This window comes from Ascidiella aspersa, chromosome 8 (genome assembly GCF_963924565.1).
Source record: "Ascidiella aspersa chromosome 8, kaAscAspe10.2, whole genome shotgun sequence".
NCBI classification, from domain to species: domain Eukaryota; kingdom Metazoa; phylum Chordata; class Ascidiacea; order Phlebobranchia; family Ascidiidae; genus Ascidiella; species Ascidiella aspersa.
In genome coordinates, this window is record NC_139454.1 from 4328134 (window position 1) to 4351803 (window position 23670).

The 23670-nt window shown below is 36.4% G+C and overlaps 3 protein-coding genes across 3 annotated transcripts; all 3 read right to left on the reverse strand.

Annotated features, from left to right (window-relative positions):
- Positions 1 to 1675: 1675 nt before the first annotated feature.
- Positions 1676 to 6021, reverse strand: LOC146135253 (uncharacterized). Its single transcript, XM_083395724.1, has 6 exons — positions 5873 to 6021; positions 5261 to 5468; positions 4902 to 5055; positions 4068 to 4331; positions 3277 to 3379; positions 1676 to 3092 (listed from the first exon to the last, which is right to left on the reverse strand). Exons 1-6 carry the CDS (start codon positions 5902 to 5904, stop codon positions 1676 to 1678), a joined length of 2178 nt encoding a protein of 725 aa, XP_083251850.1. The 5' UTR covers positions 5905 to 6021.
- Positions 6022 to 8429: 2408 nt separating this feature from the next.
- LOC146135254 (uncharacterized) lies at positions 8430 to 13779 on the reverse strand. Its single transcript, XM_083395725.1, has 4 exons — positions 13614 to 13779; positions 12754 to 12881; positions 10532 to 10931; positions 8430 to 8998 (listed from the first exon to the last, which is right to left on the reverse strand). The coding sequence occupies exons 1-4, from the start codon at positions 13777 to 13779 to the stop codon at positions 8430 to 8432; spliced, it is 1263 nt and encodes a 420-aa protein (XP_083251851.1).
- A 2489-nt stretch (positions 13780 to 16268) lies between these two features.
- Positions 16269 to 21708, reverse strand: LOC146135255 (nuclear cap-binding protein subunit 2-like). Its single transcript, XM_083395096.1, has 4 exons — positions 21416 to 21708; positions 19506 to 19687; positions 18604 to 18742; positions 16269 to 17611 (listed from the first exon to the last, which is right to left on the reverse strand). Exons 1-4 carry the CDS (start codon positions 21506 to 21508, stop codon positions 17477 to 17479), a joined length of 549 nt encoding a protein of 182 aa, XP_083251222.1. The 5' UTR covers positions 21509 to 21708; the 3' UTR covers positions 16269 to 17476.
- Between the last annotated feature and the right edge of the window lie 1962 nt (positions 21709 to 23670).

Here is a 23670-nt window from a genome sequence, read left to right on the forward strand (position 1 = left end):
CCATAGCAAATACAATTAACAAGGCAAATGGCAGTTCACAAGTGGATATAAAGCGGACGATCTTGATATGTTTGCGTAGGAGTCAGTAGCTGTCGTCTCGATAAAGGAAAACGCCCTTATAAACACACAGAAACGACCACCAAACGACTAACTGGCAGACACCCAAGTTTGCTGAGCTGTCAATAAAGCGATAAGGTCTAGATTTGACCTGTCGTATCTCCGTGATTAATAAAGGGAGCATATTGAGTTCGTCGCCAGCTTTTTGCCCCTTTTTTGCACTGTTTGCGTTTCAATCCCAGACAGCTTGGTTAAAGCCAGGGTCGGATTTAGAGTTTTCTTTGCGGGGCATAAAATTTCAGAAACGTATTCACAAAGTCAAGTCTAAAAACATATTTAAAAAACATTTGCTAATCTTGAGCTATCTCGTTTACACATATGCATCTGAAATCCACTAAAAGATTACATTTGTTTGGTTTAAAATTGGCAAGATTTGCAATTTCAAACGGTTCGTTAAACATTGGCCAATTAAAGCAATAAACATTTAGTCTAATAAAAAAAGTTGTAGTTTGATTTGGTTAAAAAATCGCTTTATAAAGAATATAAGTTCAAACGACACTCAATAGTTTACATAGCACGTGAGGTTTAGATAGGTTGAAAAGGTCCCAAAAACATAAAAAAGTTAAAATAAAATAAAAAAATGAATTTGAATGGAAGATTTTTTAAAGATAGTTTAGTAGAACATACCCTAGTGGTCTCTCTTCTTTGATCTGACCCTGGGTGAATTACCCTCTGATGTTTCGACACCCCTTCATAAGCCGGTGCTTTTATTGCCAGGCGAGAACCGCCTTAGATCACACGGGTTTTTAAGTCTGTGGCGACAACCTGGCGTTCTAGCCTTTGGTGTTCACTTACGTTTAGATCAGGTGGTAACTTGTAAAATTCTCAGTAAGAAACATTTGTGCGGGAAAATATATTCTTCGTTTGGTTGTAGGAGTTATATGTTGTTATGTATATTCTTATCTGCAGAGTAGTTTATTATTTATTTTATTATTATTATTTTTTTGTTAATTTCAAAGCTTTGTCAGTCGTTGTTTTGGCAATTGTTTTCCAAATAAGTTTCAAACATTACAGTTTTTTTAGAATATCTTATAGCCGAGAAGAGTTTGAAATAAAATAACTCACTCTAAAATATGTTTTAAAAATGCAAAGTACACCTAAGTACCTATGCACCCATACTCACAAGAACCTTTAAAAGTAAACAGTAAGACAACTGAACGAACGAGGTTGTTTTTATTGAATAGGAATCACTCGAATCGAAAACAATGAAAAAAAATGAAGAAACATAAATTTACACAACTTTCAATCCTGTACTTGGTTAACTCAATACGAAGTTAAGGGGTAGATTGTTAATTTAACATTCGGCCCACTGTTACATTAAATGGATTTTGTATGGCAAACTTATGCTTTAATGTCGATTGCGTTTTGTCCCGGCTATTAAACCTAAAATTAAACCGAAAAAATGAAAGTTTCTTCTTCTCTGATATTCAAGACACCTTAAGAAGTTTCAGTGAAAAATTACAATTATAAAGGGGGGAGTAAAGGCAATTTGAACAGCAATGCTTGGAGCGTTAATAACAAATATGGATGTTACTCTCACACTTCCGATAAGCAAACGTCACAACTGTACGGGCGTCATGATGACGTCACCGTTCTGCCTCGGCGGTGTCAGTGACGTCATAGGCACGACGGTGGCCCAGCGCTTCGGGTCGTTCTTCTTCTTGCACCATTTTCGAACAAGAACAAACAAAATGAGTGACACAACAATGTCGGCCGCGATCGACAATAGAACGATTGTGACGTAAGACTTGTTCGACTTCTCTTGTTTGTCGACGCGAAACGACGATTCGTTTGTGTTTTTATTCTTGCTCTCCTTATTATTGATAACGTGCTTTGAAGAAGGGATGTTTACGTCATTAGTGATGGCGTAATCACGATTAGCTGTTTTCTTCCGGGAAGGGTTCCCGGTTGTATTTACAAATAAGCTCGTCAACTTGGCAAAACCGGTTGCTGTGGCAACAAAAGTTGTTGGTTCTGGTACTGTGACGTCACTGTAGTTCTCTGCAAATGCTGTGACGTGATAGGGTCTAGAAGTTGTGATTTCATTCAGTTTCGTGACGTCGAAGTGACGTGTTGTTTCTGTTACAGCCAGTACCTCAGTGGTTTGTGATGCGTCTGTCCGAGAATCATTTGCAATTTCTTGAGGGAGAGTTGATAGAGTTGTTGGTGAAGATGTTTTAAGACTTCCATCGATGTTTACCCCTAAGCTTGTGTTTTCTTGCACAGACTCCGCTGTGTTTTTTAACACTTCTGCTCGGGCAACTGTTAGTGTAGAAGCTGAAGAGCTTTCGTGGTCATTTGTTGCCGAGCTTGTTACAGAGTTCGCTGAAGTTTCCGACTCATTACCGACTCCTTCGCTGGTCGTTTTAGTTGCAGATGGAATTGTGAACAAACTTGGTTTAGCCTTAACCAGGCGTGGAGTTGACGATGTCATTACAACACTCGCATCCGCGTCCAAGAGTGTTGATGCCGTAACACCAATCTTATACCAAGGTGAAGTCATAAACTCTAATTCATTTGTTGTCTCTGTAGTCGACGTCACTATATTTTCTTCCTGTTGTGTCGTAGTTGGCGTGGTAATCACTTCATTCAAAACAGATAACGTTTTTGATGACGTCACGTTTGCTTGATCTGCAAGTGACGTAACTTCTGGCGTTACGCACTGATCGATCAGCAATCGCAGAGTCCAAATATTTACCATTCCCTCAACGTAGACATCCAACAAAGCGGATCCGCGTATTCGGCTAGGATCATAACATATGACGTCATGATAACCTTTGACGTCAGAGAACCAGGCTTGATGACGTAACAACCACGCAATAAAGGGCAGCATCTCACAGTCGCACAACCACGGGTTTCCGCTCCAATCTACAGACATTTGATCGCTAGCGCCGTTGGTGTTTGTCTCCGTTTGAAAAGTTTGACCGTTAGATGGCGTAAGTTTAAGATGTTGTTTAATGAAGTCAATTGACGAGCTGATGGTGAAATTCGATTTCTAGATAAGAAATAGAAATCATTACATATTGGTCTTAACCAAACAGGACTTCTTTTATAAATAATGTCAAACTTTGCTTTTAGGTTTTAAACAATATAGCTAAATTTTTAGTGGTTTGACTATCTGACTTGAGTTTTAAGTGTTTCTTAAAATTTAATGATGACTCTATGAATTTACTCACTTGTGGCAGTTTTCCTTCGAACCAGCGGTAATCAACTAGTTTTAGTTCGTTGTTGCGTAAACTTAGATGACGTAATTTGGGACAACCTTTAGAAGCAAGATAGAATTGTTACATTATACACAAGAAAACACGATTCTATCATACGTTTTCTATCTTCAACAAACAAAAAGTAGTAAAACTTTCTAACACCGGGCTTTTATTAGGTTTTGTAATTATTGCGTTAAACTTTGGGAAACAAGCGCTTGACTATGATAAAAGACAGGTATGCCGAACTTTTTCTAACACGACCTTAATCCTCACAAATGCACAAGTGGGTCATATATTTAACTATATTCTAATTTTAGGCGAAACTTGGCTGCTGCGTTGTTTCAAGTGCTATTGTCTTGGTTGGCAATTCAAGGTTTTTAAACTATCTCTATTTCACATCGGATTCCTACGAATATTAAGAACCTAAATTGGTAACAAATGATGCAGCATTTTTCATGGGATTACATGGTCTTACCAGGGTTTAATTTTTACTTTTGCACAACCCGGAAATTGGGCGGCCCTCATTTAAACAGTATAGTGCTAACTAACGAAGAATTGTTTTTTACATTTATCCTTTCCTGAAATTGATTGACAGCACTTGGCATTTCTATAGAAACAAAACAAATGGGTCATTAAAAATCTGTGGTGGGTCACTTTGTGACCCGCGGGTCGGTGGTTCCCCATCCCTGATCTATGATGTAATGGTTATGAATCATTGAAGTTCTCTTAGTTTTCAAATCTACAAACCTTGAATAAAGTCTGGCGGCAATTCTCGGATAAAGTTATTCTCCAAATCCAGGTAGACCAATGAGAGCGCGCCACGTAGTATTTCGGGGTGCCACGTGACTATGAAGTTATCTGATAGGTCGAGGCTGGTCAGGTGATCAAGGCCTTGGAAAGCTGACGAGGAAACTGCAGTGACGTCACAATTGGAAGCCTTAATGTTTGTAATTCGATGGAGGCAGGAGAAAAAACCTTCAGTCGTAGAATCCGAAGAAGATGGCCATTCGTCTTTTTAAAAATATATATTTTTTTCGTTTAATTGCAAATAAACCTTTTTCTAAAAGTTATCCCAGTGCGCTTTTAAAATAATGTTCAACATTCGTTTTATAAATCTTTTATAAACTTGGATAATTGTATTTAAAAAATTTACGCATAAATGTACGATTGTACGTCTTATCATTTTTTTTTTTTGCAAATGTTTACATTTAGTACAAGTCTACTTTTATGATTTTGCCATCACTCCGTTTTGTAGTTCATACCTATGTTATTTTGCTCTGATAACATTTTCATTTCGTTTCAAATTTCTCAATTTTGTATCAAACTGGTTACATACTTTGCATCCGACAAATTAATTTTGTATTTGTTTATCTTATTTCGCATACTTTATTTACGATTTTATTTCGTATTTTGTTAGTGTCAGTTGTTTTCCTAAATAAACGAAATCAACTCAAATTTGTCTAAATAATTTTTGTCATGCGAAGAAAGACATCATTCTGATCTTATGCAATGATACGAAAGAATTAGTTTTTGTGAAAAAAACGTGAAGATTCTTTTTAACCTCAGCTTATTTTAACTTACCGCTGAACAGCTTCGGGATTCGGTTATTCGACAATCGAAGTACAATCAAACTTTCCAGGTCACAAAGCGCTTCTCGCGGTATGCATTGTGACGTCAGGCGATTGTGGCTCAGGTCAAGTTCAGTTAACTTCTTCAAGTTGGAGAAAGTCTTTTCCTAACCAGATCAAAATAATATTTGTCAAAGATTTGTAAAAAGGTTATATTTGTAATACACATTTTTTTATTATTTGTGCTGTATAACATGTTGTGAACCCCACAAGCACATAGTAAATGAACGACATTACAGGGTGGGCGTGGAATATTTCTAGTTTTTCCAATCTACATTCAAATTATATTTGAACCAAAATTTCTTAACAAACCTGAATGCACGTAATCTTGTTATGGGCCAGTGAGAGATAATCGAGGTTTGTTGTCGTTACAAAGTGTTCTGACGTCAGCGCCCCCTCAATCTTGTTCCACGAAACGTCAAAGTCGTGGAGTGACGTCATATGACGTAGAAAGGATTTGGGTAATTCCCCAATTCGATTGTTCCTCAATATTAGTTGTTGAAGAGAGCCACGTGATGAGCTAGAAAGAATTTAAAATTTTGGAAATATAAATGATTTATGTGTTGTGCTTCCACAAATAAAGTATTTTAAACTTTTTGCTTTTATTCCGTATTTTTTCATTTACTTTTAATAAATCAGAAATTTTTTTACGAACTGTTTTTATTATCAATTTCAAGTAACTTTGTTGTGCTCATAGTAGTGGTAACAACACCCGTAACTTTTTAATAAATCTTTTATTTTATTATATTTTAGCGCCAATGTTTCTACAAAAGTAATTAATACTGCACATACAGAAATAGTAAGAAAAACGCAAATTAAAACAAAAAAATGGAATAGGTTTATTACCAGTAGCATGCATATACCAAACCTGCACTACACAGGCTTATGAAAATAATCCAAACAACACGTTTATATTCAACTCACTTAATGACGTAATCTTCACTCAATGACGTCATCAAATTGTCGCTGAAGTCAATAAGAGTCAAAGGTACTTTCCCGAGTATGGGCGGAAATGACGACAGATTAGCCGAATTGCAAAAGGCGGAAGCGGCGTTGACGTAACAAAGGCAATTGTTATCCTTGCAATTCTCGGCGCGCGATAACCGCGAGGTGGCAGCAGTGAGCAAAATGCAAATTGCGACGAATTTTGTCATAACTCTCATCAACTCATATGTATGGCATTATATGTTCGAACAACTAAATTTTGTCAGACACGTGTTAAGTACAAACGGCAAAAAGTGCTAACGGCAAAAGTTTTACAGCAAAAAATATTTGTTCGCCCAAACTGGTATTTGAAAAATAACAAGTAAAGGCTGCCAAGAAAAATAACGTCCAGAAACCCTTTCCAAATTTACTAACTTTTACAATATTCAATTTGAATCAAACCGATCTTTTATTTCCAATAACTAATAAGTGTTCTAACTTTAAACAATTTCTTAAAATAGGATCTAGAATGCTACAGACTTTAGCGGTACATTTAAGTGTGTGAAAAAAACTAATTGTTACCATAGAAATCAGACAAACGACACTTAATATACCTAACAATCATGCTTCATTTCAATAAAATGCAGAAAATATATATTTTACGTATTTTACTATCGATTGACTGCAAGTTAATTGGCTTGCTGTGCCTTGAACTGCATATTAGCTGTCTACTGAAACCAAACAAGCATGAATAACTTGAACTTATACTTTGAAACTCTTCCATTAATAACACTGTTCAACTCTTTGGTTTACCGGTACTTTTGCATTTTTGTTTACTGTTTAAAAGTCTTATCACAAACATAAACTTTTAATCTATTTTTTTTTCCAGTCCTCTCTTACAACTTAAAAAAACTCCCAGATAAAAATTAATCAAGGTCTATTGCCTTTTTTAGCATAAAATATTTCTATAAAGTAATGAATAACTTACACTTACATAAATAATACCGTTCAACATTTTGTTACATTGTTACATTTTTTATACTGTTTAATAAGTTTTATCAAAAACAGATAATTTAACCATAAATTTCGCTCCGGTTCAATCATACATTTTTTAAAAAGCAGGTCTTATCACAAACATATCAATTTTAATTTTAGTAGTTTCAAATTACACAACTAGTTTTTCATCTGTTGTCCCGCACAAAATGGATTTAAAATGATTTGACGGTCAGCACACTGACAAAGTCCACAAACCCGTATCTCCGGCCCACTTTGCACAATGGAACGTTCCAGAACGCCTGCTGTGCCACCCCACATCAATCTAAGTTTATTACTTGCCATTGTTACGTCACAAGAAACCGTTTATTTGCCCGGTCAGTGTGACGAAACAGATGAGTTAATTTGAATGGAAACAAGTTTAATGGATAACGTTAGATCTAAATACGTTTCGTTTAATAGCGATAATAAACGATAAAGCAAATAGTTTCAACACAAACATTAGAAAGTTCCAATATGAAATGTTTATTGGATTGCTCTATACTTATTTGTACTTTAGTTGTAAATCAAAAAACAACAAACTTTTATTTGGTTTTGGTTACAGACTTATTAAGAACGAACTAAAACATAATTTGCCTTTACTTATTTTCGTCAACACATTATCTCTCATGGTTTTACAGACCATTAGCATATTATAAGATTTAAAGATATCGGAGATAAATGGAAACAACCAGAATACGAAGTAAAGTAGGCAGAAACACCTTTAAGATAGCAAGTTTCTTGAATTATTTTTGAATCACAACCTACGGCTTATCAACATGTAAATGACAAAGAAAGAAAACTAGGCACAAAAAAATAATAACGGAATAGACATATCTTGATCAGTGGTGTCATAATTTGTGCCATCGATAATTATATATTTAGTAAATAAATTGGTAAAGTACTTAATATGCATTACTGTAAAAGCAATTTCCAGACGTTGCTCAGTTAAAAATAAAACAAAAATATTGGAAAAATTGTTCTTTAATAGATTTCAAGTTGCATAATAAAGAATTTGTAATCGATTAGGTAACCTTTTTACCTCGTAGCTAAGTTATCTTGGACCTTTAAACCAATTCGCTCCAATCTTGCGAAGAGAGTTATCTTCTAAAACGCTTATTAAAATACAGGGGAAAAAAGAAAAGTTCTATACCCACAAAAGAAACGATTAGGGCATATAACAGGGGTTCTTAAACTGGGGTCCATGCACCCCTTGGGGGTACGTGAACTAGTTTTAGGGGGTTTATGAAAGCCTAATTGAAATATTTGTGTATATTTAGAAAGTAATAAATTTTTCAAGGAAAAGAGTTTAATAAAAAATTAAAGTTTTTTTCTGTAAATGTATTTATACTTGGTATCATATTAATTTTTTTTTAATTTATTGGAAAAAAACAGCGGATTTCTTACGTCTATTTGTAATGTGACGTCATCTCTAGAAATTTCTTCCATACTCTGGACCACGCGAAGCAAAAAAAATTTAGGGGTTCGCGGTAATAAAAGTTAAAGAACCACTGGCGTACAATAACTATGGCGTGATGGGATCGCTCGACCGATATTGATGAACTGTGTTCTCGGTGCAACTAAACCTCACAGACTTGCACTGACAACCCGCAGTGTCAGGCGCAGCTGGTATCCGGTCGTCCGCGGTCTCCTGGCGACTGTTGCCTGGGACAACGCACACCTCCCTAGCAACGACAGGCTTGGAATTGTTGAGCCTCACAACCCGGTTGACCTTAAGCGGTGTCTTTGGTCTACAAGGAGCAAAATGCTCTCCTACAATTCCAAGTGTTCTTTCTTCGGAAAGCACGCACTCGCGACCTCTAGCGAACGCTCTTGACACTGCTACAGCGACGCTTGATGGCGCTCGCGACACGCGACGATAAGGCGGTCGTGGTTTGTTCATTTTTTGTTGGTTTGCTTCGTTTTGCGGCTTTGCTGGTTCAGGGGGGAGTGGGGGTGGTATCTTCGCGTCGTATTGTGACGCCACAGATGTAACGACCCCACTTTGAACCCTGGGGGTGTTTTGGGGGCTTGGGAAAGGGGCTGAGTAGGCCCTTGTACGTGGCAGACGAGAACGATCATACGTTATTTTATCTGTCAACAAAAAAATAGGTTAGACATGAGGTTTTTAAGCTAGGCTATTGTTTAAAATTTCAAAACAACCATGGAACAATTGCTGTAGTAGGTAACAGTTGGTTATTATCCAGTTCATAATTTTGAGTCAACAATCCTTAACAAAAATCGATGGTTGACGGAGGCAGAAAGCGGATTTTATTTCACACTAGTGTGAACTATCAACAAAACATAACTGCAAAATGTGCTGAATTTTCAACCATCCGTTGAACCCTAGTTTGGGGGTACAGGAAGGCCTAATTGAAATCTTGGTGTATGATTGGAAAAATAGAAAACATTAAAATAAGAGTTAATTTGAAATAAACGCTTTGACTCCTTCTGTTTTGCTTTTCATATGACGTCAGGTTATGACGTCATCTCTAAATATTCCAAACCGACAATGGTTTACGCGAACCAAAAAGATGTCAGTGTTTCTGCGGTAAAAAAATTATCAACCCCTGAACTAGACTAAGGTACGATTCAAAGATATTTTTGCGAGTTTATCAAATAACCAAGGTCGTCTTACGCTTACAAAATGTTAAGATCTACCCAAGATATTTGTTGGACAGCTCTCAACTTCTATACGCGAAATGTTTCAAACGTATTGTGGGTATGAATTAGGATTAGGACGGTAGTTAGTCAGCTAGCGGGTTATGGTCATTACTAGGAGCAGTGTTTTTTCAAGGTGTCTTGTGTTTTTTTTAAGGTGAAATTTCTCCAGCGGTTTCCCAAATTTTGGACTTGCAACTTTTTGGTATTTAAATGAAACACTTGCGGTCTCTTAAAACTACTTAGCGGTCACCCAAACCAAACCTTAAAAAAAAACCTGACAAGGGATGTCCGATAATTAATTTACCAGTTTATTCCGGCACCAATACCTCATATTTGGACCAAAAGTATTGAGATCAGGTATCAAATGACGTCATAGATATGCTAAAATTTATTTGAAGGCATGTTTTTTTTACGTTATTCGGAATAATTTTGCTTTAGCGTTGAGAAGTTAGTAAGGACAAGTTGTTAACTTACTATTTTGTGATGCATTCAAATTTCAAAGAAGAAATCACTACGATTGACCGAAAATCAAGGCTAAATTCTTATAAAAATTTGGCGTCAGAACGGCACCGATATTACAATATCGGACCAATGCCGATACTAACAGTTCGTATCGGATATCGGTTTCATCCGATTTTATCGGACATCCGTAGTCATTACCATCTCGTAAATAAAATCATTTATTCACGCGATCGGTTTATTTAACTTTGTTATCAGTATAACCTAATATGAAAAAAACTGAGTTTTTAAAGTGCGCCATTTAGAAGAAGTTAGATGCGGATAAGTATAATTATTTTTAACAAGAATATTTTTCGTCAACCCTTTTTTTATCCATCCAAAAGCACAACATTTCAATCAGCAATCAAACCCAGATTTTCACAACCTTGTTTAAAAAAATATTCTTTTTATAATTTTTTATTGTTTTTTGGCTAAAAACATTCTTCAAGCAGTTTTTCCACTCACCAGATCTCGTGTTTCGCCTCGTTTCCCGAGGTCTTACTTGTCCGCCCGGAGCGGTGTGAATATACCGGTAGCACCCGCCGGTCACATGACTCAACTGTGACGTCATCAATTCACTGTTTCCCAGCTCGTCTGTGACGAAACAGAAGTCGCGGTCGAACGCGCGACTATTTCGCGACGTTTCGGCGGTAGGTCGTCCGCACGGCGTCGCTGCTGAGTTGTCCTCGAATATTCGGTAGTTTAGGTTTCCGCTAGACGACAGTAGAGAGCCTGGAGCGGTCGAGGGCTTTGAAGGGAGTTTGTAGACTGGTTGACGCGACTGGATTTGGCTAAGGGTGATGTTTGCTTTTTCCACGTCGAACTTCAGGGGAGGAATAGAAGACAATGTCTCTTTGCCTGGATTCTACGATTAATAATAAAATTTAGCATGAAATGTTGCATGAAATTCCAAAGTTAAATTTTTTTTAAGTTTTATTCATTTAAACGTCATTTGGATATTAATTAACGAGGAGGTCTGCAACAAATATTGTAAAGCTTGAAGGTCTTTAATTTCAAACAAATAAACTAGTAGACATTGTTTATTATCACTGAATATTGCAATTATGGCCCGGTAAACTCTAACTTAAAACATAAATCTTAGACTTTGATTCAAGGCAAACCAACTAAAAGAAAAGTTTTTTCGTTAACAGGTTTGTGAAAACTACAATACTTTAGGAAATACAAACTAACACAAAGCAGAACAAAGAAATTAAGAGTAGATTTAATTGGCAAATATTAAAATAATGTCACGGAAAAGTTAAAACAAGTAAAAAAAGTGTTACTAGGTTATAAATCAAAAAAAAAATTTAAGCTTTTCACTCCGCGGTGGCTTACACTTTACAATAAAAACAAAATTGAAATATCAACGAAAATATGCGATTGGAGCCGGTTGTCTACACATTTCTAACTTCACGTGCACCGCAAGTGGGTTAAAAAGTTCACGAAACGCGTGCGTGTATGACGTCACAAGGCCCCTCGACGCGATCGCGAGAGTGGCAATCCAGTGTGGCGTTGCGTCGCGTCTGGCAGCGATTTGTCACAAAGCACGAACGCTTGATACAAGAAGTATGAGCCTGGCCTCAAGTTTGATGTGAGAGCAAAACATGTCGAAGTGTTCGCTGTTACGTTAAATCTGCCACATAAACTACCAGAGACCACGTGAAACTATCAGAGACCACGTAAAACTACCAGAGACCACGTGAAACTACCAGAGACCACGTAAAACTACAAGAGACCACGTAAAACTACCAAAAAACACGTAAAACTATTAGAGACCACGTAAAACTACCAGAGACACGTAAAACTATTAGAGACACGTAAAACTGCCACAGACCACGTAAAACTACCAGAGACAACGTAAAACTACCAGAGACCACATAAAACTACCAAAAACCACGTAAAACTACCAGGGACCACGTAAAACTACCAGAGACCACGTAAACCTACCAGAGACCACGTAAAACTATCAGAGACCCAATTAAAACTACCAGAGATCACGTAACACTATCAGAGACCACGTAAAACTACCAGAGACCATGTAAAACCACCAGAGTCCGATGTGCGCATGCGCAGTACAAAATTTTAAAACTGATATGGCCGACAACTGTAAATTGTAATAGCGGTATAGCATAAGGTGAATTTTTTTGCCTTTAGGTCCTGTCTATAATAACAAATCGGGGCCAAATATTTGATGCCAAGTTGAAGCATTGCTAAATTTCAAATTCGGAAACGAGTGTGGTATCGTTTACTTGCCCGATACTAGGGTTATATCGGTGCCGATTCGATACAAAACCCATCCGAAACTAGTGTGGTATCGTTCCTTGTCCGATACTAGGGTGGTATCGGTACACGTCCTTACTTGGTGGTATCGTTCCTTGTCCGATACTAAGGTGGTATCGGTGCCCATACGATACCAAATCACTATATGTATTTTAGCTATGACTGGCGATCTAACGCAGCGATTTTTACTTTGAAAATGAGTTGGGGGGCGATAAATTAGGCCCTAGTTTGGCTGAATGGGCATACACCTGAAAGAAATCCATGTTTGTTATGCTGTACAGCAATGGAATCTGATGGGCGCAAATAAGAGTCAGTTTTCGGCTGCTTAGAGCGGAGCACCAAGTTTTTTACCATGGCTGTTAACTGTGAGGACTAAAGGTCGTTTGTTGGGTATTTTTAAAAATCACCTGATGTAGAAGCAGAAGGGCGTTATCATTGCGGATTGCCCGAAGTTTAGAAAGCTTCTCTCTGCACAGTAGGACAGTGCGATCATCCGACTTCGAATGACGAGGTCTCGTGGGTCGGCGTCGGTCAACTGAAAAAAAACGGGGGTTTTGTTGGTTTTTGAATCACCTCAAAAAGAATCGTTGTTGACCTGAGCTGTGCACTTAAGTCACTGATTTTAAATGACTTGGCTTGACCTAGGTAGTTTCGGTAAAATTAATTTATTTAATTGTTTGGACAAAAGACATGACTTGAACTTCATAAAATCATAGAGTCATAAAATCATGAAATCACCTGTGTTGGAATTATGTGTTTTTATTTACAATTTAATTGTAAAATTGAGCTATTTGTCAATTACACGTAAAACAAACAGTTTGCTACATGTTGATTTTCTTTATATTTTAGTTAACTTACTGCTCAAAATCGGAGGAGTTTTTTAAAAACTATTTTTTAAAGCAATTTTAAAGATTTATTGTTTTATTTTGATATTTGACTTGGAGATGACTTGCTCTAAAATGACTTGACTCGGACTTGACTTTTGCAACTGATGACTTGGACTTGACTAGTTATTTACTAAATAAAATTGACTTTGACTTAAGTTATTTCACAAATGACTTGATTCGGAGTTAAGTCATTTCGAAAAGACTTGTTTACACACTCGAAAAGCAGTAAAACTTAAAAAAACACGAACCTCAGTTTAACATAACCGCAGCTATACTACAATACATTTGTAGGCTCTACTACCGTTTTGGTAATTGTTAATTAATATGTTTTAAATTTCCATATTGGGAGAGAATTTTTCTCGAGAAATAAACAAAACAACCAAACCTACCTTCGCCTTGTGACCTCATTGACCTTGCGAACGCACTGCAGCATTGTCTGACGTCATGAGTTGGTTGTTGCGTCAGAACGACGTCACTCGGGTAGGTGTTACGTAACAAACCAAGTCGACGCTGCGGTCGAAATCTTTCTTGAAGCAAGGACGACATTTTTTACATTTTGTTTTTTATTTCTCGCGCATTAAACAGAACAATATATTTGCGTTGATTTGCGCATTTTACATTTTATTCAAAGTACCCGATACCTGAAATGAAAATTGTCTTGAAAAACTCAGTCAGTCAATATAAATTTGAACGCCAGAGCACTTTGGCTAAGAAGCAGGGTTATTTGGCTTGGCTTTATTTGTTTAGAGCGCGTGATACGTTGTAAAATTTGAAGGTTGTAATAATCCACCTTGGGGTGGAAATCAGTAAAAAATGGTGGTAAATTCCTCCATCATGTGGAAAAAGATATACAATACGAAAATAAGACTTTTAAGCGTGGAATTTTCCACCAAAACCAATAGCATAAGATCATAGCGTGAAATTTTTCACACTGTGATCCTGAAAGTGTGTTGAAAGTCATCCTGGCTAACAACAGATACACTTAAAAAAAACCTTTCAGATCAGTAGACGCCATTTCAGTAAGCAATAGTAGTTCCATTTGAAGCGTGGTAAACATGGAAACTAAGTTACTTGTCCAGTGGTTGAATTTAAATTTTTTCTCAGCCGGTTCTGTTATAAAGGTCTTATTTTTCGGCAAATAAACTGAGCAGCGGGCGCATACATTATTACTGTCATACAAGGGAATGTTCTTAAGCTTAAAGTAGGTGCAAGAACAGGGTGCAATCCCAGGTTCCAGCGAAAAATGCAAACCGGCCGAGTCCCATTACAGTTAACAGCCACACTAAAAAGCAGCAGTCGTATCAATTTTCAGACAAACCATCACAAAAGGAAAATTACTACAATTATAAAAATTAGCACAATGTGTAACTGTAATACGTGCGAACTTGACTATTGCACATTTAGAAAAAAACACGTGAGCTACTTGAATCTCAAAAACCGGTGTATTAGATAAAAAATCTATTGACAGTAGTCCTAACCGGTTCGCCGATCTCATAAAAAAACGGTTCTATAGAACAGGTGCGAACCGGCTGAATCCCATTACTGAACTTGACCACCTAACATTTTCATAATAAAGAATATGATGCAGCTTGTAAAATTACTTCAAATAATTCTAAAACTTCGATTCGAAGATTCGTTCAACTGCGTCTCCTTACAGTTGCACAGCATTTTTTAGGTAGTTGTGCTTTCTATGCTCTTGCTAAAATAATGCAAATTCAAACTATATGCAAAAAAGATAATTCTAAAATTCTAAATGCCCTCCTAAAACCCCAAAAATATCCTTTTCGGAAATGTAAAATATTAATAGACGGTGGTAAGAAAGGTGCTAAAAATATTCGCATACGCACAAACCGCAAGACATCTGCCTGCCATCGATTCCAACCGCTAAGTAGCCGATAAGCTATCTTATTGTAGCAACGGCCATTTGTAACACTTGCCTTCGTCCTGTGTCAAAACTAACAACAGCCATTCAAGTGTGTAGCCAATACACAGGGAAAGCAGTGCATATTTCTTCAGCGCGCTAAACGTTGAATGTGGCAGTATAATGGGCGCCACGGCATTCATAGTGGAGTGTAGGCGACGACAGAGCATGGCTCTCCAGCTAAAGTACTTTCGAATTCGTCGAGAACAACGACTGAAAGGCCGAGAGATCACTTAGAGCTGTCAATCAACCCGGCCATGAACTGAAAAAGGCCCCGCCTTTGTTTTGGTCGCTAAGCTGTAACTTTGTTTGTGATGGGAATTAATGGAAGTCGGACGAACACTAATCTTGTTTGGCGTTTGTTTTGGCGACTTTTATTACGTGCCACAAATAAGCCACAATAGGCGACGGTTCAAATTAGAGCGTATTTTGTACCAAAACATTTGGGCTTTTATATCCTACCTATAAACAGTGGTTAAAGTATGGACTTTTTCAAGTTACGTCGTATCATTAAAACAATTTTATTTTTAACGGATCATCCCGTCAACTCTTCCACCCTCATCCCGTCAACTAATGTATTTAAACTACAGTAGGTCTACTCCTTGAAAGTATTTAGGACACGTTTTCAGTTGCTCATTTGTGCAAAACATCAGACGATAACCGCAGGTTTTCCAAGCTTACCTCCTTTAGACGTCCCGTTTTGACTGGACTTTGTCATTTACTTTAACCCCTGCAGATTATTATAATCAGCTCGAGAAGTAATAATAGCCAACTGTTTTTCCAAAGCCTTTTTTAAAGTGATGAACAATTTACACTACCGAACTAGCTTAAAAATGCGAATTTACGAAAATTAAATATTAAGTTTGACTACAAATGATAACAACTGCGTGGGTTGTAGTTTCACACTTCGTTGTTGTCTGACATGTAACAGGATTAGTGGGAGTATTCAGTGTTGTAAACAAGCCTTTTCAAAATACGTCCAAACAAGTCTTTTGCAAAAGTAACAAGTTATCAGTTGCCAAAGTCAAGTCGCAGTCATGTCATTGTAAGAGCAAGTCAATTAATTAACATAAAAATAAAACGCTAAACTAATAAAAATGGTAAAATGGTCCGATTAACTATTTATGAGCAATATAACTAAACTAAAAATAACAAAAACGCTAGACACAGCATGAAAATTGTTTTGCGTACAAAAATTGAGACAAATAACCCAATTTTATTCAAAAATATTTATTGAAAACACTCAATTTTAACCCAATGTATTCGACAAAAGTCAAGTCATTCGTCCAACCAACTTAAGTCGAGTAATTTTTGTCAAAGAACTTGAGTCAAGTTATGACTTAAGTCATTACAACACTGGGTATAGTGCATTGGATTTTGTAATAACCTGGAATCTTCTGACGAGAGCTAACACTTGCAAAAAACAATCGCGAAGTTTCAGAGAACACACTGCAATCGTACATTCCAATAATGCGGAAGCGCCGTTCCCATAGGCACACACCACTTAAAACGTTCAGCTTTTTTTATTATTTAGAAAGATTCATTAGTTAGGACCTATAGTCGTTAACATTCCGTAGGCGCTCAAAGAACATGTTGTAAATGTTGTCCTCTGCTGTACAAGGTTCTCTACGGTTGTTAGGAGAAAATACTATTTGGTGGCCATGGTTACAGAAATCTAAAGCAGAACTGCGGAGTCGGAATCTGGTCTAGCAAGACTACGTAATACTACCAGAGTGTAAAGTCTGGTGTGCGCATGCGCAGAACCAAATTCGAAACCAACAAGGCCGCAAACTGTAAATAAATTACAAAGATGGAAAAGCCTATTTCGGTGTTTTATTTTTCACTTATGTATTGTGGGTGAAATGATTTATATGACATCCCCACGAGTGAATTGTCGATAATTTACCTCATTTCAGTTTCGTAAATGGATGAAATGCAGTCTGTCCAGTCGGGAGTCGAATTTCGGAACCGACAAGTTCTCACATTTGGCCGAAGTCCAACTCCGTTTTTTTGAGGACTCCGCTGTCGGGGTCTAAAGTCATTATTTTTCTCAAGAAAAATGTTAAGAAACGAAAAATTTTTTATCAAAGGCATATTTCGAATCTAAAAAAAAACCTTCGAAACGTCAAAACACAGGAATTGGTACAAATTGTACTCGAAACAGTATTCCAGTGTGTTAAAAATCTGACTTGGCAGTGCCATTAACTTGCTGTGCGGCAAGCATTTCTTAGAAAGTGTTTTTTTAAAGGCTTGGTTCTGATGCCAGGATTTCCAATGCCGTCATGAACCGACTCCAAGCCACAAAATCGATCCCTCTTCTCGTTACGTCGCCATTTCTTCTTTCTTTTCGGCATCTTCTTCGGCCGGAGCTGGTTTAGCTTTCTCCGTCTTCAGTTGGGCCCTGGCCCCGTAACCTCCTCTGCCAGGATCGAAATCCATTCTGTACTCATCCCGAACCTTTCACAAATAAAAAAAAACTTTTATATCGATTAGTTGTGCAATAACTATACATCATAATAAATGTATAATTTCATACTTTTTTGCAATGCATGGTGTTTTCGAAATAATCCTAAATGCCTCCACCTGACTTATTATTTAGTAGCTTTCTAAAACAGGGTTAATTGGAATTTGTAAAACAAGACAATACTATTTAATTACAGAACATTTTGCTTGCTATATTTTGAGTAATCAGGTGGCACTATATAAAGTCAAATTGTATTGAATTCTCGACAAGCTTTCGCACAACCCTGCTATTTCAGGTCAAAGTAGAAATAAATGCAATTAAAATGCACAAAGTGGATGCACAAGCTTGTGTCCTATTTAGAATTAGGCAAATACGGCCATTTGGAAATATTAGTTTATTTAGGTTCAAATATTAAGAGTTTAACAGTTTCTAAGCTACCTGTATTTAAAGCTTGTTTGTATAAATTAAACCATGTGAGTTATGCTTTAAATTATATAGGTTAAAAACTAGTAACGTCTATAAATCATTATGGGCTGCATTTGCATAAAATTCTTGGTGATCGCAAACACTCTAAAACACATTAATATTAGCTTTGGAAAAATGGTAATTGAATAATAATTACAAACTATTATACTCCCATACTTGAATACACTGATAAGGTTACTACTGAAATTAGTTGACCATGTCAAAATCGCAATCAGGCTTGTAGTGCAAGCATAGCAGGCTTGTAAAATAACTAACTCAAGACCTCCGGCCACACCGGGACCATCAACTTTTTATCAGCTTTGTACTTCAAACTGATTAGGTCAACTGATTTCAGTAACAGCATTTACAAAGGCTCTTGGTACATTAATATTAGTATGCCATAACAGTTGGTCAGTACTACTTTATCTTTAGCTAGATCACAGTAAATACCCATGTGTGTGTATTGCATGACTGATTATACCTAAACACAAGTTACATTTGCACAGAGTCTAAGTATCACCTGTCCGCCACGCTTTCCCCGGCCAAACTGTCGACCTTCTTTGAACCCGGCGTCCCAATCTGTCCTGACCACTCTATCGTCCAATCGGGTTCCATTGACGTAACGCATCGCGTCCTCAGCCGAATTGCGCTCCATGTATCTGGACATGCAATGAATTAAATATTTGTCCTATGGCTCACCAAACTAAAGCCCCGGTACAAATCTGGCTGGCCATTTAAAATTAATTAAACTGTGCCACATTTTCTTAGTGATCCCAAAATTTGGTCATAGGTAGTTTATCGGGTGCAAATCCACTAAATTTTGATGAATTTAAATCAAAATAAATTTATAATACAATTTTAAATGGCACGATAAGTTTAATTGTTACAGTAAACCGGCCCGCAATTGCTAATACTTACAAATTTAATTTGATTTGTTTATCAGAAAAAATTGCAATCCTTTGCTGCCTTTTTTTGTAATATAAGTTTTTATACACAAGTTAGGACAATACTTAAATACATAAAAAAAACACCCTTCAAAATGTAAAAAGCCGCACCGGTATGAAAACCTGTAGTCAAGACTATATTATTTGATGTAAACCTAAAATCTGTTTTGCTTTTTGAAAAATTAAAAGCAAAACCGTTTAATCAATGACTGTCTATACTAAAATCTAAAACCAAAATTATTTCAGTATAAAAACTTCAAACTATTAATAAACATTACAGGCTAGAATAACTATACCTAAAAACGGTAGAAATAATATGATTATGTTAAATCAATTTGCCTGCATGAATAAACATATATCACTAGTAAGGTGTTCCACTCTTCTTAATTAGTGGACTCAGTATGACCATAAGGGCTTAATCACAGTTGTACACAATGTGTAAAAATTATGAAAAATTTAGTATATACATATAACCTACTCAACAAAGCAAAATCCACATGGCGTCTTTTTGAACTTGTCCAATCCCATAACAATTCGCTTCAAATCCCCACATTTCCCGAACAGTTCATATATTTGTTCCTCGGTTGTGTAATACGACAAGTTGCCAACATAAAGGGTGTGTGATTTGCCGAGCAGATTTTCTTGGTCTGATCGGCTGCCCTGAATAGTCAAATAAAATGATAGGTTTCTTAAAAGCCAAAAGGTAGGGCCACTGTGGAAAGTACGGCAATTGCACCAACCGAAGTAGTAATGACTTTTAAGTGCACTCAAAGTGTCACTGCATTCAAATGATATTTTGGCTAAAGAGTCAAACCATATCAATTCAACACAACCATAAGACATGACTTGTTTTTAATTTCATTGAAATTTAACAAGAATAAAGTAGTTGTCATTAAAGTGCGATTTTACCAAATTACAGCCTAATCGATGCAAAAATGTAGGAGTATTGACAGAGGAAAGTTTTTGCATGACTTCCACACGATGGCATAGTTTTAACATTGTTTTGTTAATATCTTTTGACTGGTAAATGGCAAAAACTTATATTTGTGACTTAAGTTACACTTGTTGAGTAAATAACTTGGGGTAAAATAATTGTTTTCATTTAATTTTTTTATGAAAGGGTTGAATATCTCATGGAATCCAAAATGTTTATGTAATTATTAAATGAACGCATAATATTTGAGTTAGGGTGCTGGTTAGAGTTTGGTTTCAGGTGGGTCAAGTATTATTAAACTCAATCTTCTTATGCAGATTTGTTAAGTCAAATTATGACTAGTTTACAACACTGGAACCCGCATGGTTTTTTCAACAGACAAAACCTGCACCCCAAAACATTAAATATTCACCCGATTTTTCTATTCGTTAAACAAGCTGGATGCACTTTTGACCCAAATTAGTAAACCCCTTTACCCCTCTTTTTCGGTCTAGCACCCGCAACGTTGAGATCTACCATACTTTCCCTCATCCAGATTGGAAAATAGGTTATCTGAAACTTTGTGGTTTATTCTGATACAAATGTATCAGTCTGAAAACCAGGGCTAGATCGGAACCGGACCCGACAGAGTCTGGACTTTAATTTGCAAAATGTAATGGGACTCAGGGTTGTTTTAAACCCACTACATCACATTTAAGTCTGTAATTCATGGCACTTATGTTTTTCTTGACACTCATGCATTTAATGTTGCCTTTTTTTAATCTTGTTTTTGCACACCGGAGGTTCGGAACCCCAACATATTTCACCTTTTTTGAAAACAAGGTTTAAAATTATACAGGTGTGAACACTAATTGCTTTAAAAACATGTTTGGTGTGCACCTGCCGCAAAACGCAGACCAACTCCACAACCCTGGTAAAAAGTGTTAAGGTAAAACTTATTACTTTAAACAGTTTTTGCAGAGTAAAACGCTAAACATGTAATAAATGTCAACAATGCAATTAAAAACAGAAAATGGGGATGGTCTAGAATCCTACCACATTTTGAGAATGCTAACATTAGATTAGAAAAAAAAATGACAGTAGTATTCTAGCAAGCAACCAGAAATTAATTAGGCAACATTTTGGCGCTGATCTAGAATCCTACCACAACGTTAAAACAATTGAGAAAGCAACGCACAATATTAAGGTTAGGGTGTCGGTTAGTGTTTGGGTGAGGGTGGATCAAGTATTATTATTTAATAACATTGCTTAACCTACCCAAACTCAAACGCTAACCAGCACCCTAAACCAAATAATGTTCGTTGTGGTACGATTCTAGGGCAGCGACAATATTTTTTTACTGCTGTGCAAACATTTAGTTAGGGCATCTTGTCTAACAATTCATATTTTATAACAAACAATAAAAGCAAAATAAAACATCATAAAAAGACAAACATGTCGATATAAACACATACCTTAAAGTGTTGGTCTCTGTAAAGAGTTAAATCACAGCCAGGATCTTTTAGAAGAGGTCGCAGAGTAAACTCCCGAGTTGCGTCAAACGACATTTTTTTAAGTATCACAATATTCTGAACACAAATGGAGCAACACTATTTAAACGTTTTTTCAATCTGTTCTTATTCTTTTTCTACGAAGCTATTCAACTCAACCAGAAGTACGGTGTTTCCCTCGAGAAAAATACGTTTAAATGTTTAACCTTGGAAAGAAAGTTCTTGCTTATTACTGTAATATATTAGTCGCTGATTCATTAAAGTTGCTCCCCAGTTTTTTAAATAAAGTTTGCAACAGACCGCAAATCAAAAGATGATGTTTATCACCATAGGGTAAACCCCAATAAAATACTTATTTATTTTCGTAAAGGTAAAATGTAGTAAGTTGTTTCTTTTATATTATTATGTCCAAAATGCCTCTAATAAATACGGTAATTCTGCTTTATGCAGCCTTATATGACGCACCAGCATTTTGAATATTTCATGTGAAAGCGAATAGACTGATAAATTGTCGTGGTAAGTAGCCGGAAAATTTCCTAATTTATTAATTATCTGTTGATAGTTAAATAACAATCAAACGTTATTAATCTTTTAAACGGTTAAGCAATTTTTAGTATTACCTGCATAACTATTGCCTTTGCAAGATTTAATTCAACAAATTTCGCCTAATTCATCACGGTAATGACGTAATTTGGTATGAAGCCCGTTGTCTATTTCTACTAATATATCGCGTATCGTAATAAAACTAGACGGGGGTGCGGTTGTTGTATGTTTTGTCAGGGGGTATATTTTCAGGGCTTGGTGTTTTTTTTTTTTTAATTTAAAATTTATTTTTTAATTCTTTTTTATTTTTTATTTTTTGATATTTTGTATTTTGTATTTTGTATTTTGTATTGTATATTTTATATTATATATTTTATATTTTTTTCCTTAACTTGTTTCTGCAAGCAAAAACAGATATGGGCCGAAAACTTCCCCACTTAACTTCTGGCTTTGATGCGAAAGGGGTTCAAATATGGCGTCGTAGTATTTGAGAAATAATCGAAACATATATTAGATAAATAGAATTTGCGTAGATAATGCATACGGCCATGTTATTACACTTTGGCCAGCTATCATGTTTAAAAAGCAAATATTTTCATTCTCTCTAAAAGATTTAACGTCCATGGTTTGATATACTTTTGCCAACTTTTACTGTGTAAATTTTTACCATGCCTTGGTCCGAGCAATCACTGTTGAAACAGAGTTTAAATCTGTAGTTTTGAGCAATATGCAAACACGTTTATGTGCCAAATAAACCAACTTTTATGTTGAAAGTTTTGCCAATTTAAATCCAATAAACGCAATATTTATTTATTTATGACGCTATGTTATGACGTAGCTTTGTAACGCCGTCGCTAAGAATGCGTTAAACTTAAGCTTTTTGTTGTTGCGGCCCTTGTATAATTATATTTGTTTAGACCTGGTGTTGATATGTTTGAATGGTGCAATAATTACAAAAGGACCTAACAGAGATGTGTCCACTGCCTCAATTCGCATTTAAATTTGCGGTGGTAAAATATTTTGTGTTGTAAGAGCAATAGGTTTTTTTACTTAGAGAGGCCTCTTTATAAAAGGCAAGTCGCATGCGCCTAGTTTTACTAGGCAAGCCACTTCGAACAAAAACGTTGCACGCGCAGGACAATAAGGCACAGCAGGGATGCCAGCAGCCGCCTCGTCGCGACGCGAGCTGAATAAAGCAAGTGATATGAAAGCATTCTGTATTGAAATTTTTCTGCCGCTAGATAGGAGTAGATAGCTGTTATGAACTAAAGCAAGGGTCTCAAACTCAAAATGCTCTGAGGGCCAAATGGGAACGTGTAAAATACCCAAGGGCCGCAATTCACGATGAAATGTCACAATAAAACGATAACGCAAATATAAACACAATAAAAGATAAACACAAGTAGGTTGATGAGTTAGGCTAGTTGTTTTTTGTTCTGGCTACTTAACTGGCAGCGTTTTTAATGAACAAGGACCTCGATATTGGGCTTCAACTTGTCAGCAGAAAACCAAATCGAGTTGCTTGCAGGTGCTCATCAGTGATACGTGACCTTAGCACAGTCTTGTAGATCTTCATCGATGAAAAAAATTGCTCACATACATATGTGCTTCCAAACATTGCAATAATTCTTGCTGCAGCAGAGAGTACCTTCGGAAACCTTTCTCGTGAAAGAAAT